Source organism: Vombatus ursinus, unplaced genomic scaffold, assembly GCF_900497805.2.
Source record: "Vombatus ursinus unplaced genomic scaffold, bare-nosed wombat genome assembly UNPS02014819.1, whole genome shotgun sequence".
In the NCBI taxonomy this organism is placed as follows: domain Eukaryota; kingdom Metazoa; phylum Chordata; class Mammalia; order Diprotodontia; family Vombatidae; genus Vombatus; species Vombatus ursinus.
The window spans coordinates 1,579,232-1,591,954 of NW_020954597.1; the positions used below are offsets into that span (position 1 = coordinate 1,579,232).

General features: G+C 54.8%; 1 protein-coding gene and 1 pseudogene across 1 annotated transcript in view; both read right to left on the reverse strand.

The window, feature by feature from the left end:
• The window catches only part of FAM155B (family with sequence similarity 155 member B), a 34,058-nt gene extending 29,148 nt beyond the window's left edge, over window positions 1-4,910 (reverse strand). The window contains exons 1-3 of the mRNA XM_027836713.1: window positions 4,799-4,910; window positions 4,356-4,747; window positions 3,769-4,202 (exon numbers count right to left, since the gene is read on the reverse strand). Of these exons, the coding sequence (XP_027692514.1) occupies window positions 3,769-4,202; window positions 4,356-4,747; window positions 4,799-4,848 (876 nt within the window). The 5' untranslated portion in view covers window positions 4,849-4,910. The remainder of the gene's footprint in view (window positions 1-3,768; window positions 4,203-4,355; window positions 4,748-4,798) is intronic.
• A 3,017-nt stretch (window positions 4,911-7,927) lies between these two features.
• Window positions 7,928-12,723, reverse strand: part of LOC114023963 — a 36,870-nt pseudogene continuing 32,074 nt past the window's right edge.

Consider the following 12,723-nt stretch of genomic DNA (forward strand, 5'->3'; position numbering starts at 1 on the left):
TCCAAATCAAAAGTGTTAAAGCCACCTAGCCTCCCCTGTCCATCAAGCATTTAAGGGTCTGGAGCAGAAATGAGACTGAGGATTAAGGGAAGGACTCTGGACCCAGAACTGCCGCCGGGGGCAATATCAGGGCCCTAGATGGACAGCCACAAAGCTGCCTTGCATGTAAGAGAGTACAGAGAAAATATAGTGGCCCCCAGCTGAGGCCAGTTTCCCAGAAACACCTAAGACAGAGTCACAGGGCTGAGGACAGAGCTATCGAAGGGCAAGGCCACAGGATGGCTGGGGGGGGGGGGGGAGGGTTGGGGGGAGGGGGTACTCAGACAGTGGGATCCAGGGCCTGGGTAAATCTCCTTTCTGCTTTAAGAAAGGAAGCAAGTATCACATTAAGAAGATGTTGCAGTTGGCCCTAAATTAGCAGGTGTCACAGGCAGCAGTGAGGTATGATTGGTGGGGCCTGAAACAAGGGCCGAAGGGAGAAGGCAGAAGGGCTTCAGAAGCACTAAACATGGCTGGGCCTCAGGGATTCAGTCATTTAAGCAGGGAGCACCAGGCTTGGCTGGCATTGGAGAAAAAGCTTCCTGGCCTCAGGGCTGACTGTCCTCTCATCCCCCAGAGACCCAAAGAGAGGTTATGTGATCTCCCAGGGCAACTAGGAGAGGAAGTGACAGAGGCTGAGTCTGGGGATGAGTAAGAGGACCTGAACACGTGAAATCAGCCCCAAGGTTCACGTAACAGCCCCCAGGGATTTGCATCTTGGAGTCTTGGAGTGGTTTAGGTCCTATGCCCTGGAATACAGGGATGTGACATGGGGTGGGGGTGGCAGAGGAGAGGAGAGGACTTTGGCTAAACATCTTTAAGCCCACTTTCAGGAGAAAGGCAGCAGATAAAGGGGGAGGGACAATCAAAGAAGAGGAAAGCAAGTGAGACAGCAGGAACTCTGAGGGAAACTGGGAATTTGGAGCTGGGGAGTAGATAAATAGAAACCTGTAGGGCAGTTTTCAGTGGCCCATCCATCTCCCATCTGGGAGTACAGGTAGGTCTAAATTAGTGTTAATAATGAATCCCTTGAAATGACTGCATGTAGTTGAATTTGAACTATTTGAAGTTATAATTATGAAAATATGGTAATTGGTTCCAGCCCAGTGGAAATAAGCAACGTGAATTCCATAAATGTGACAAACTCTATGGGATTCTTTACTGGCACCAGCAGAGATCTACCTGTGCTCAGCCCCCTCCCCAAGTGCCCTGCATTGTCCCACCATCTCCACCTATTGAAATCCTACCCATCCTTCAAGGTTCAGCTTTTCCAGGAGCCCCAGGAGATCCACAATCCCCCATCTAGCAGTGAACTTCTCTCATTTAGTCTCACAATTTTGAGATCTCTTATGGACTTATTACACTTTAATTTGTATCAGAGTTGTATACATGTCTCATCTCCTCTACCAGACTCTAAGTTCCTTGAGACCCTGGGCCCTGTCTTACTTATTCTTGTATGATGACTTCCACCTCCCTTCAAGCCTGCTCAGTCTTCTATACATAACAGCTGCTCAATAAATGTTTGTTTATGGAATGAATTCTGGGGTTTGATTTTTTAAAAATCAATGCTGTGGGCTTGGGGGCGGGAGACCAATTTCTCTGCCAGGCTAGCCATGTGGCTTTGTCTCCAGGATACATCATCAGTACATGAAACATTCTGACATGGTCCGTGGTTATGTGCTAGTGGTTGACACCAAAGCTGTGTGCCTCTTCTTTGGGACAAATTTTGTCTGTGTGTGTGTGTGTGTGTGTGTGTGTGTGTGTGTGTGTATGTATGTATGTATGTATGTGACAGCGCTTCTGTCTATGCCTGTGTGGATAGCACTGTGGGTGTGGGTATGTCTGTGTCTTTCTGTGACATTTCGTCTGCTTCTGTGACACTTTTGGAGGGATGAGTGTGTGTGTGTGTGTGTGTGTGTGTGTGTGTGTGTGTGTTATTCTCCAGATCTGGAGGTCTCTGTGACATTTTGTCTGCTTCTGTGACACTTTTGAAGGTGTGTGTGTGTGTGTGTGTGTGTGTGTGTGTGTGTGTGTGTGCTTGCTCACACGCCAATCTCCAGATCTGGAGGTCTCCCTCTGACATTGCCTGGAAGGGGGGAGTCAGTTTCCCTAGGTGGCTGTGTGACTTTAAGGGGTTGCATTTCTCATTTGATAGTGTGAGTGAGGCAGTGAGTCAGCTGAGGCTGAAGGAGGAGGGAGGGAGAGTAACTGGAGAAAGGAAAGTCAGGAGCAAAGACCTCTCCCCCACCCCAACATCCCATCCATCCTCTTGCCCCAGAACTGTTAGAGCATCTATTGGGTGGCACATTGGATCCATGGGGCCTTGAAGAAGAAAGTACTTTCTAGCAACAAATGCACACTTGGTAGGAGGAATCCATCCAGCTCCTGATGCGCAAGGAGGAGGGAAGACTCCCATCTGCCCTGGTCTCCTTGCCCACCCTCACTACCTAAGCCTGTGACTATACTGACTGTCCCCTCCCTCCCCCTCATTCCTGCCAAAGATTTGAGCAGCTCAGTAGATCCAGATTCAGCTTACATCCCCCATCATCCTCTTGATGTCCAGGCTTAGCCTACCATCAGGCTCTCTCAGTGCATATAGTTTAGTTCAATGTAGAAGAAGCTCAGCTCAGCCCTTCTCCAACTCTGATTCCTCTTTCCCTCTACTCTCACCAAAGACCAACTTGGGGGGAATCTGGGTAAGGGAGCTTTTTTAATGAATAAAGCTGGAGGAGACCAGGTAGGTTCTGTCTCACCCACTTTCTTCTGAGAGAAGCCAGACAGAAGGAACAGGCTTTGGGGGTTCCTGGAGCATGGGAGTGAGGGGGCGAATCTCAGTCAATATCCCTAGGAGCCATTGAGGAGCCTTCCTTGCCCATTGATGTCCAACCCAGGCCTCCCAGGTCACCAGTGGCCATGCCTTTTGAGGTAGTCGTTCCCCATCCCTCCCTAGAGCCCTGTTCTTGGCCTTCAGCAGCAAGAAAGGGGTAAGAGTCAGAATGTCAAGTGGTCAGCCCCTGATCTGGATACCTCTTGGCTTCCCATTCCCCTTAGCTCTTCTAGGAAGACCCTATTGAAATCAGGGGGCAGGGCTGGTTCAGAGGTGAGAAGGCCAGAGACAGGGGCCAGGGGCCCTCCAGGCCTCCACCTCACTTGACCAGTGCCCCTCCGACTCTCAATTGCTAGACACAGCTGCCAAGGGCTCAGGGATCCTGCTATTCCCTACAGGACTTCACATCTAGGAACTCCAAGCCTTTGACAGGTGGGAACACGGAAGGAGAGAGAGAGGGAGAGAGAGAGAGAGAGAGAGAGAGAGAGAGAGAGAGAGAGAGAGAGCAGGTCTTGAGATGGCTCCTGGAGCACTGGCAAGGACCCTGGCCTCCTTCGAGTCAGAAGACCCGGCTTCAGATCCCAGCTCTGGCCCTTTCTAGCTGAGTGACCCTGACTAAATCACTGAACCTCGAAGCGCCTCTATTTATTTGAGGGGGGGGGGGTTGGGATGCGCAGGCGGGTGGCCTAGAGATCTAACACGGCGGCAGGAGGGAAGGGGGAAGGGGATCGACGCCTGCTTGGGGTAGGGGGGCAGTGGCGGCGGCGGCGGCGGGGGAGCGGCAGCGGCGGGCTGACACCCTCACTGTGCTGCTGCTGCTGGCGCTGCTAATGCAGCCCGCCGTCCACTGGAGGCCGGCAGCTCAGCTCCCAGGGGCCCCGCCCCTCGTCCCCTGCCCCTACCTTACAGTCTCCTATGCAGGACCGCACGGAATACTCCTCCGCTTGCAAGTATTTCTGCAGCAAGCAGTCAAACTCGTCGTATTTTTCCTGAGCGTGTTCGTCCAGCCGCTGGTACAACTGGACACAGCTGAAACACGCCTCCCAGGCCCCGGGCCCGGTGGTCAGCAAGTCGGACAGCAGGGCGTCCAGGCTGCAGTCCAGACTGTCCTGGGGGGCCATGCCCAGCAGCAGGTCTGCCACCGAGTAGGAGTCACAAAAGGCCAGGGTGTAGTTCCGAAAGTGGCCTTGCAGCAAGTTCGTTTGGGAGGCGGGGGGCCTGCCCGAGGTGGGCAGAGGAGACATGAGGGGCCTCAGGGGCGCAGCGCCCACGAGTCTCTGCAGAGCCTGAGGCTCCAGGCAGGCCGCTTCGGGACCAGAGGGGCCCCTGCCGCCGCTGTTGCCCCAGTGGCCGCTACTGCGGCCGCTGCTTCCGGCCCCGTCGATGCTGCCGGCCCGGCTGCCACCGCTGCTGCTGCTGCTGCTGCTGCTGCCCCCGTCGAGGCTGCTGCTCTGGCCGCCGCCGCCGCCGCCTCCGTTGAAGCTGCTGCCACAGCCCGGCCCCGGGGCTGCAGCGGCCTGGGTCAGGTTGCCCAGGAGAGAGCCACAGCTGCCCCCCGGGGGCGGCGGAGGCGGTGGCGGCGGCAGCAGTAGCAGCATGGCTGGGGGAGTATCGGCCTCGGGCCGGGGCTGGGGCTCTGGGCCGGCAGCCCCCCAGGGCAGCCTCACCGAGCCGCTCCTCTCCTTGGCCCTCAGGCGGCCGCCAGCGCACAGCCACAGACGGTCAGAGAGCAGCACCGTAAAGAAGAGCAGCGAAGCCAGTGACAGGCGCCATCGTTGCGCCCGCTCTGAGTCGGCCCACGGCTTGTCGCTGCTCGTGGCCCCCCGAGGGGGCCGGGGAGCCCAGCAGCAGCAGCCGCAGCCACAGCAGCAGCAGCAGCAGCTGGAACAGCTGTAGCAGCAGCAGCAGCAGCAGCGGCAACAGTAGCAGAGCGTGAGCGCAGCGGCATCTCTCCGGGGCCACGTCCACGAGCCCCTGATCATATTTCAGGGGGGTCAGGGGAACCTACAGGCAAGAGGACCGGCGGGCAGCCTGACCCGAGGGATGGGACCGGCGGGTGGACCGACGGGCAGGCGGGAGGGCACTGCGCTGCGCCCGGCTCGGCTCGGCGAGGCGGCCCTCCACGCTCCTCCTACTGTAGCCGTCCGGGCGGGCTCTACCTGGGCGGCCGCATGGCTGGGAGACACCGGGCCGGACAGGGCCGGGCCCCTTTGGAGCCTGAGTCGTGGGGTGGGTCGCCTGGGCCCCCAAGCCCGGTCCCCGCACCCCTCGCGCCCCGCTAGGCGATGTTCCCGGCCCGGGCAGGGACCCACGGGGGGTACCCCGGCGACAGCTGCCGCCGCGGCCCCGAGCTCCTCATGCTGTCCGGCCCTGGCCCCGGCCCCAGCCCCGGCTCCCACTCTGGCCCCGGCTCCGGTTGCTCTCGGGCTCCCGCTCGGGCCCCGACTCCCGTCCGGCCCAGCCCGACTTAGCACTCCGCGGGCCCGGCCGCGGGCATCGCCGGCTACCTGGCTCAATCTGGCAGTGCCCCTGTCCGAGCCCGGCCCCGGCCCCGGCCGTCCCCCGCGCTCCCGGGCTGCCTGCGCCTCCTGATCAGCTCTCCGGCTCCGGCGGCTGCTCTCCGGCTCCGGCGTCTGCTCCCTGGCTCCGGCGGCTGCTCCCTGGCTCCAGCAACTGTTCTCCGGCTCTGGCTGCTCCCCGGCTCCCCTCCGTACTCGCTCCGGGCCGAGCGCGCGGCTTCAGGGCGCCTTTCCCCACTGCTTGCCGTGCGCGCCACTCTGGCTCCGGCTCTGGCTCCGGCTCTGGCCGCTGCCGCCGAGCGGGACGGCCCCGTGGCGCGCGCTGGCCATCCCCGCTCAGTCTGTCGCCATCTTCCGCTGTGCGGAGAACACCTTGAGAACCCCGGGGAGGGGGGAGGGAAGGGAGGCGGGGAGAGAGAGGGGCAGCAAATCGAGAGAGGGGGGAGGGGGCCCCGAATGCGCCTGCGCCGGTCGCTTTCCACCTCCCCCCCCTTCTCCCCTCCCCCTCCCCCAGTCCCATCCCCACCCCCTCTCCGCTGCAGCCTGTACTCCTTGGTGGCGAGGACGCTTCCAGCCCTCCCCTAGCTGCATTCACTTCTGCGCCTCGGTGCATCCTCCCGCCTCCCACACCCCTCCCCCGCTGCCCTAGGAGCTCGGGGCCCCAGCGACCCCCCACCCTCACCTCGCCTCTCCCAGGTCCAAATCCGCGCCCCTGCCCCTTTCCCTAACCCGGGCTCCCGCCCCAATCTTTTGGAGGGGTTGCGGGGTGGAGGAGATCCCCAGCGTTCTGATCTTTCCTCCCGGGGCCCGGGCCTTAAGGGACTTTGGACTCAGTGCTCAGCCCCACCTGCCCTGGGCCCTGTCAGCGCCGCTGCCGCCACCGCCACCGCCACCGCCGGCACCACAACCACCACGGCCGCCTCCCTCAGTGCCCAGCCCAGCTGGGGCCGGCGTGTGGTGCTGAAGGACAGCTCCCAGCGGGGCTTCTGACCAGGGCGGGACTTGCGGAAGCTCAGGAGGGGGCAGTCCGTGCTGGGGGAGGTTGGTTCTGCCCTTGGCTCGCCCCGTTCCGCTCTGCCGCGCCCAGTTTCCTAGCTATCCACCGAAGGACCTTAGGGTGGGAGCTATCCGAAAGAGAGCCAGCCGACTTATAGGAGGTGGCTCCCGAAGCTCCTCTGAGTGCCCCCTCACCTCCTGTCCTCTCCCCTCACTCCCACCCCAGCCCCTCCGGGAAGGCTTCTGTTATTGTACAAACTAAGGGCAGAGTATGGGGAAGCCACAGAACCACCCCCACACCAAATCGTCGGGACCAGAGCCCGAGTGGCCAGAATGACTCCCCAGAGCTTCTCCAGACCCAAGTTCTGACAAGTCGAATCGACTTTTCCCTGTTCTCCTTTCCCTGATGCTGGCACATTCTAATTATAAGCATTAACACACTTCTATTAAGTATCTACTACAGGAACACTATCGTTCGAGATGGTAGAGACTTAAAGAGGAAAAAGACAGAGTCCTTGTTCTCAGGTGCCGTTCCAACTGGGGAAACAGGAAGCTACACTTACATGCATACGTACACACACATGCATGCATACATGCATCAAGCACTAATACTAAGCGGTCCTGACTAGGGGAGACCTAGAGAATAGCATTGTAGGTCAGTATGTGGAGAAAGAGCTGAGCTCTGGTGGGAAAGCTCCATGGAGAAGATGTCTTTACTGATGGTAACTTCCCATCCAGTCTCATGGGGTCCTTACACCAGCCCTGAGAGGTTTGTAAGGGAAGAGATTTTGGTCACCCACATGGTAGAGATGAGGAAAGTGAGCTGTCTTATCCTAAGTCCCACAGTCAGTAAGTAGGTCAGTCAGTCACTAAACATTTATTAAGTGCCTATAGGATGCCAGGAACTGGGCTAAGGGCTGAGAAGACAAGGAGAAAGGCAGAGCTTGCCCTCAAGGAACTTCGAATCGAATGGAGGAAGACAACACAGAAACGGAAACTGAAAAGGGGGTGAGGGGAGAGGGAGGGAGAGAAGGAAGGGACCAGGTGCAAGACTGGGGCAGCCAGGTGGGAAAAGAAGAGAGAGTTAGCCTGGTCGCCCTCCTTAAATGGAGGGTCTCCAAGGAGCTCTACGATGGCCATTTTCTACTCTCCAAATAAGAGAGAGGGTGGAGCTCCCGGGGGCAGAGGATGGGGCCCCAGGAGCAGAGGGTGGAGGGTGGAGCGCCGGGGGCAGAGGGTGGGGTCCCAGGAGCAGAGGGTGGAGCCCCGGGGGGCAGAGGGTGGGGCTCCAGGGAGGGAGAGGGTGGGGCCCCAGGGGGAAGAGGGTGGGGCCCCAGGGGGAAGAGGGTGGGGCCCCGGGGGCAGAGGGTGAGGTCCCAGGAGCAGAGGGTGGAGCCCCAGGGGGCAGAGGGTACTGAGGAGGTTTGTTCCAAGGCCGAAGCGATCCTCCAGAATGAAGAGGTGCTTGGGTTACTGTATTTGCCATTACAGTCTTTGACAAGGAAGGGTATGACTTAGGTCCAGAGGATAGGAAGAGGGAGCGATTCTAGCGAAGGAGGCCCTGAATGGTCTGGTGGGGAGGGGGAGCTTGGGGAGGTCAGATTTTCGGGAACAGAGGAATCAGGCAGGGGAGCATTAGGCTGGACCCTCAGCCTCCAAATCGTCTGAGCCAGTGGGGAGGCTGAGCTTCTTAATTCCTAAAGCATCTTTCTGCCAAACTCTGGAACTCCCTACTATGGGAGTTTTTCTCCTGTTTGAAAGTGGAGAAGAACTGAGTGTGAGAAGAGACACATAGACCTTCCTGGGGGTTTCCTGTCCAGGTCTAGGTGATATACTGCCTAGAGCTTTGATTCCGCCCACACTATGACTGGGAAGTGGTCCCAGGAAGGGCCTTTCCCAGTTTAAATTAATTCAGTAAGCATTGATTAAGCACCAACTATGTTCCAAAGACTATGATGGGGTCGGGAATACAAACAGTAGACAAAAAGTAGTTTCTGCCTTGACGTTGAGGCAGTCTAGTAGGAAGACATGAGACATGCATAGATAAATAACCAGCAAGCCAAATAGTGCATAGTAAGCGTATAAATGAGATAGAAGCCAAGGGCTATGTGACTTCCCAAGGAAGACAGGCCATTAATTACTGAAGTGGGGAGCGGGAGGTCTTTCTGGAAGAGGCAAAATCCAATCTGAGTTGGATTTTAAATGATGGGTTGAAGTTATTCAGTCATTGCGCAGGCAGAGGGGTGAGGGGTGAGGGGAAGAGTATCCCAGGCACAGGGAACCATAGGGGTAAAGGCATGGAGGTAGGAAAGTGAAGGGTATGTATCAGTAGCATACAGTCACAAGTAAGTTAGACAATCACTCCCTCCCCCACTAGTTCCATAATTCCTCAAGCCATGAGGGGTGGGGGGAGATGGGACCTGGTATTGTGCAATGATGGAAAGTCTTCCAATTGGCTGAGAAGCCTGATGACTAATCCTCAGGTTGTTGAGCTAGCACTCAGGAGGTGCTGAGCCTGAAGTGAGTCTGCATACCCAAGGTGCAAGTTGCACTCTCAGTCTCTTTTTCATCTTGGCATGGGCTGCCTTGTAGGGGGAAGGGTGACCTACCTCACAGCTAGCAGCTGTGGCCATGCACCCATGCTGTCTTTCCTTCTAAAAGGTTTCTTCTTTGCTGATCTTAACCAAATGGGTATTTGGAGATAGGAGTGCCCAGGTGACTGTGGGAGTCTGGGAGATCCATCAGAAGGCCTACGGCCCTGGAGGCAGTAGCAGGGTCCACCAGAGCAGTAGCAACCAACCACAGAAGAAGTACCTGCAGACAGATGTGGAAAGGAGGCACCACAGGATGGTAGCAACTTAAAGGACCGTGACCCCTTTCAGTTCTCTCAGAGAGAGAACTCGAAAGGTCTCAATCCTTGGAGCCCAGCAAAGAACTACCCTCGGGGGCCATTCATGAAGCTTTCACAAAGGAAGGAAAGGGCCTCTTCAGCCAGAATCAGAGGGTGGCCCTTGGCCATGTGCATAAGCCACAGGCCAGCTTCACTATCACTGAATTTGAAGTTTGAACCAACTCTCCCTACGAACCTTGTGTACGAAAGGGGAGAGGGCACCCTTGGTTTAGGCAGGGGACTGAACCTACATTCTTGCTATATATTCTAGCTATATACACTTTGATAAAAGAAAATGCAAGTCAAGTGATTGATTAATAATGGGTAGGCCACTGGTGGGGGCTAAGGAGCCAGTTTGAGAAACTACAACTCCTCAAGATCACCTCTGTGGCGGGGGTGGGGGGGGGGGGGGGGGGGGTTGTAGTCTCCTCTGGGAACCCCAGTCGGTGAGTGTGAGCACCCATTGAGGGGAGTAAATCTGGAGGGGGTGTTAAATTTCCACTTTCAGCCTGTATTACCTCTTGGGGTAGGAAGTTCCACAAATGTCTTAATCATTCTGCAAAGTAAGCAGACCTTTGATTTATCCTAAATTTGCCTCTCTGAAGCTGTGGGGGGTGTAGGGGAGAAATGTCAGGGTCCTCTGTTTTTAATAAGTAGGGTCTGGTGAAGAAGCCAATGTTCCTCATCTCCATCTCTTCCCAATTAGATTTCAACCACAGTCCCTGTGGCTTTCAATTCATTTGGGAGTCTGCTTCCTATGTCTGCTCCTGCCCTTCTCTTTCCCCTAGATCTTAGCTCCTCCTCTGGACTGGCTGATTTGAGGCACAGAGCCAAGCACTGTAATCCCCAGAGGTTTACACAAGGGAAGAAGGAAAGCCTGGAGGCAGGGAGGCCAGGAAGGAGTCTGACAATGGTCTAGCTGGGGTGGTGGTGGTGAGGTCTACAACTGGGTCGGAGGCCATAGAAGGGGAAAGGAGAAGACAGACACAAAAGATGCTGCAGAAGCAGAATTGTCAAGAATTCTAAAGTGTAGGGGGAAATTGCCAAGAGTTTTCTAAACCAAAATTTTTCTAAAACTAAACTTTCTAAACTAAAAAGTCTGATCATGTCACCCCCCCCCTTTGTCAATGAGTTCCAGTTGCTCCCTATCATCTCTAGGGTCAAATATAAGCTCCTCTGTTAGGAACTGAAAGTCCTTCATAACCTGGCCCCTTTCTACCTTTCCAGTCTTCTTAGGCCTTACTGTCTTCCCTGTACTTCAGGTGAATGCATGAAGAGAGAGAGGAGGGGACAGTGAGACCAAAAGACAGGGATAGAGAGACAGAGAGACTCAGACTCTCAGGGCTGGTGAACTGATCTGCAACGCAGTCATCTGATAGGCCCTTTCTAGCCACAATGGTAGTGTGGTAATATGGCTTGATCACTGAGCCCAAAGCAAGAGGTGGAAAGGGGAGAGGGGGCAGAGGCAGATGTCTGGGGTGGATGTAAAGCATGGTCTGCTCTGGCCATCTGAGGTTGGCTAGATATGATGGGTTTATTGGGTTTGCTCCCCCCCATCTACTTATCAAGAACAGAGTGGATTAAGTAGGGACATTTTTCTGGAATGCCAGTTCAGAGGGACTGGTGTGGGTGTGGGTGGGAAGAAATGGGGCAAAGGGCTGAGTGGCTGGACAGGATCTAGGTTCCCCAACCCTAGTTTCTCTCCTGAGCTCCAGGCCCAAGTCACCAACAGCCTACTGGACATTTCAAGTGATTGTACCATAGACATCTCAAACCTAATATGTGCAAAACTGAACTCAGGATCTTTCACTTCAAACTCTGTCATCTTTGCCAGTTTTTCTAAAATTATTGTTGAGAACACCACCATGTTCTCAGTTACTGCCCAGTCGGGCAGTGGAGCCCAGACATCTGGCCTCTAGAGCTAGTCCTCATTCCCCAGTCCCCTGCCTCCAAGGACATTTCAGAGATGGTCACCAGACAGCTTTTCGAAGAGAGCCCAGCGGCAGCTCCACTGGATGTTCCCAAAGTTGCTTATTCATTAATCTTCCATTAGTCTTTCTTAATAGTCTCAAATAGGGTGGTGTTGGAACTCGGCTGCACAATCAGTTGTTAAAATTTCAGAGTGAGCATGTACACCTCAAAGATCAGCAAACTCTACAAGTCAGGACTTGTATGCTTAAGAAAGTGATGGAGAAAATGTTAAGAATGCAAATTAAATCTAAAAGTGTCTCCTGTGTATATTTTTCTCTAGAAGAGTTGGTTGTTAAACGTTTACCAGCACACTCCTGTTTTAAGGGTGATAATTTAACTAAAATATTGAGGTAAATCCCACAGAGAAACAAGGTAGCTTTGGGCAGCCATTGGTTCCAGATTGGAACCTGGAAGGAGTCTCAGCACCTGCTTAAGTCATGTGCCAGGCACTGTGCTAAGCACTGGGGATACAAAGAAAGGCAAAAGACAGTCCTGCTCTCAAGGAGCATCTAGTCTAATGAGGGAGACAACATGCAAACAACTATGTGCAAACTATATCTAGATAGACAGCTATAGAGAAATTGATACCGATATCTCTATCTACACAAATATGGATATAGAGTTATCTATATTTATGTGTGTATGTATGTATATTGATATGATAAATTGGAGATACTCAAAAAAGGGCAGGCCCTGGTATTAAGGGTGGGGCTGAGAAAGGCTTCTTACAGAAGGTGAGATTTTAAGGAAGTCAGGGGAGCCAGGAGGTAGAAACAAGGCAGATGAGAGCTCCAAGCATGAGGGACAGCCAGTAAAAATGCCTGAAGTCAGGCCACAGAGCAAGGGTGGGGAACCTGCGGCCTTGAGGCCACATGTAGCCCTCTAGGTCCTCAGGTGCAGCCTTTGGACTGAGTCCAAGTTTTACAGAACCAATCCTTTTGTTAAGGGGATTGGTTCTGTGGAGTTTGGATTCAGTCCAAGGGCCACACCTGAGGACCTAGAAGGCTACATATGACCTCAAGGCCACAGGTTCCCCACCCCGAATAGAGTGTCACATGTGAGGATCAAAAAAGAGCCGATGTCACTGGATCATAGAGTACGTGGAGGCGAGAAAGGTGAAAGAAGACTGAAAAGGTGGGAGGAGGCCAGGTGATTTAGGGCTTTAAAATCCAAATGGAGGAGTTTCTGTTAAATCCTAGAAGTACACAATAAGGAGTCACTGGAGTTCATCACACAGTTGGACTGGAATGGGGAGAGACTTGAGGCAGAGACCAAGCAGAAGGCTATCCTGGTACTCCAAATGTGAGGTGAGGCACCAGGGATGTGGCAGTGTCAGAAGTGAGAAGAACGTCTAGACAAAAGGTGGATTTGACAGGACTTGACAACAAATTGGATATGGGCTGAGAGAGTGGGGAGATGAGAGAGAGAGAGAGAGGGGAGAGAGAGAGAGAGAGAGAGAGAGAGAGAGAGAGAGAGAGAGA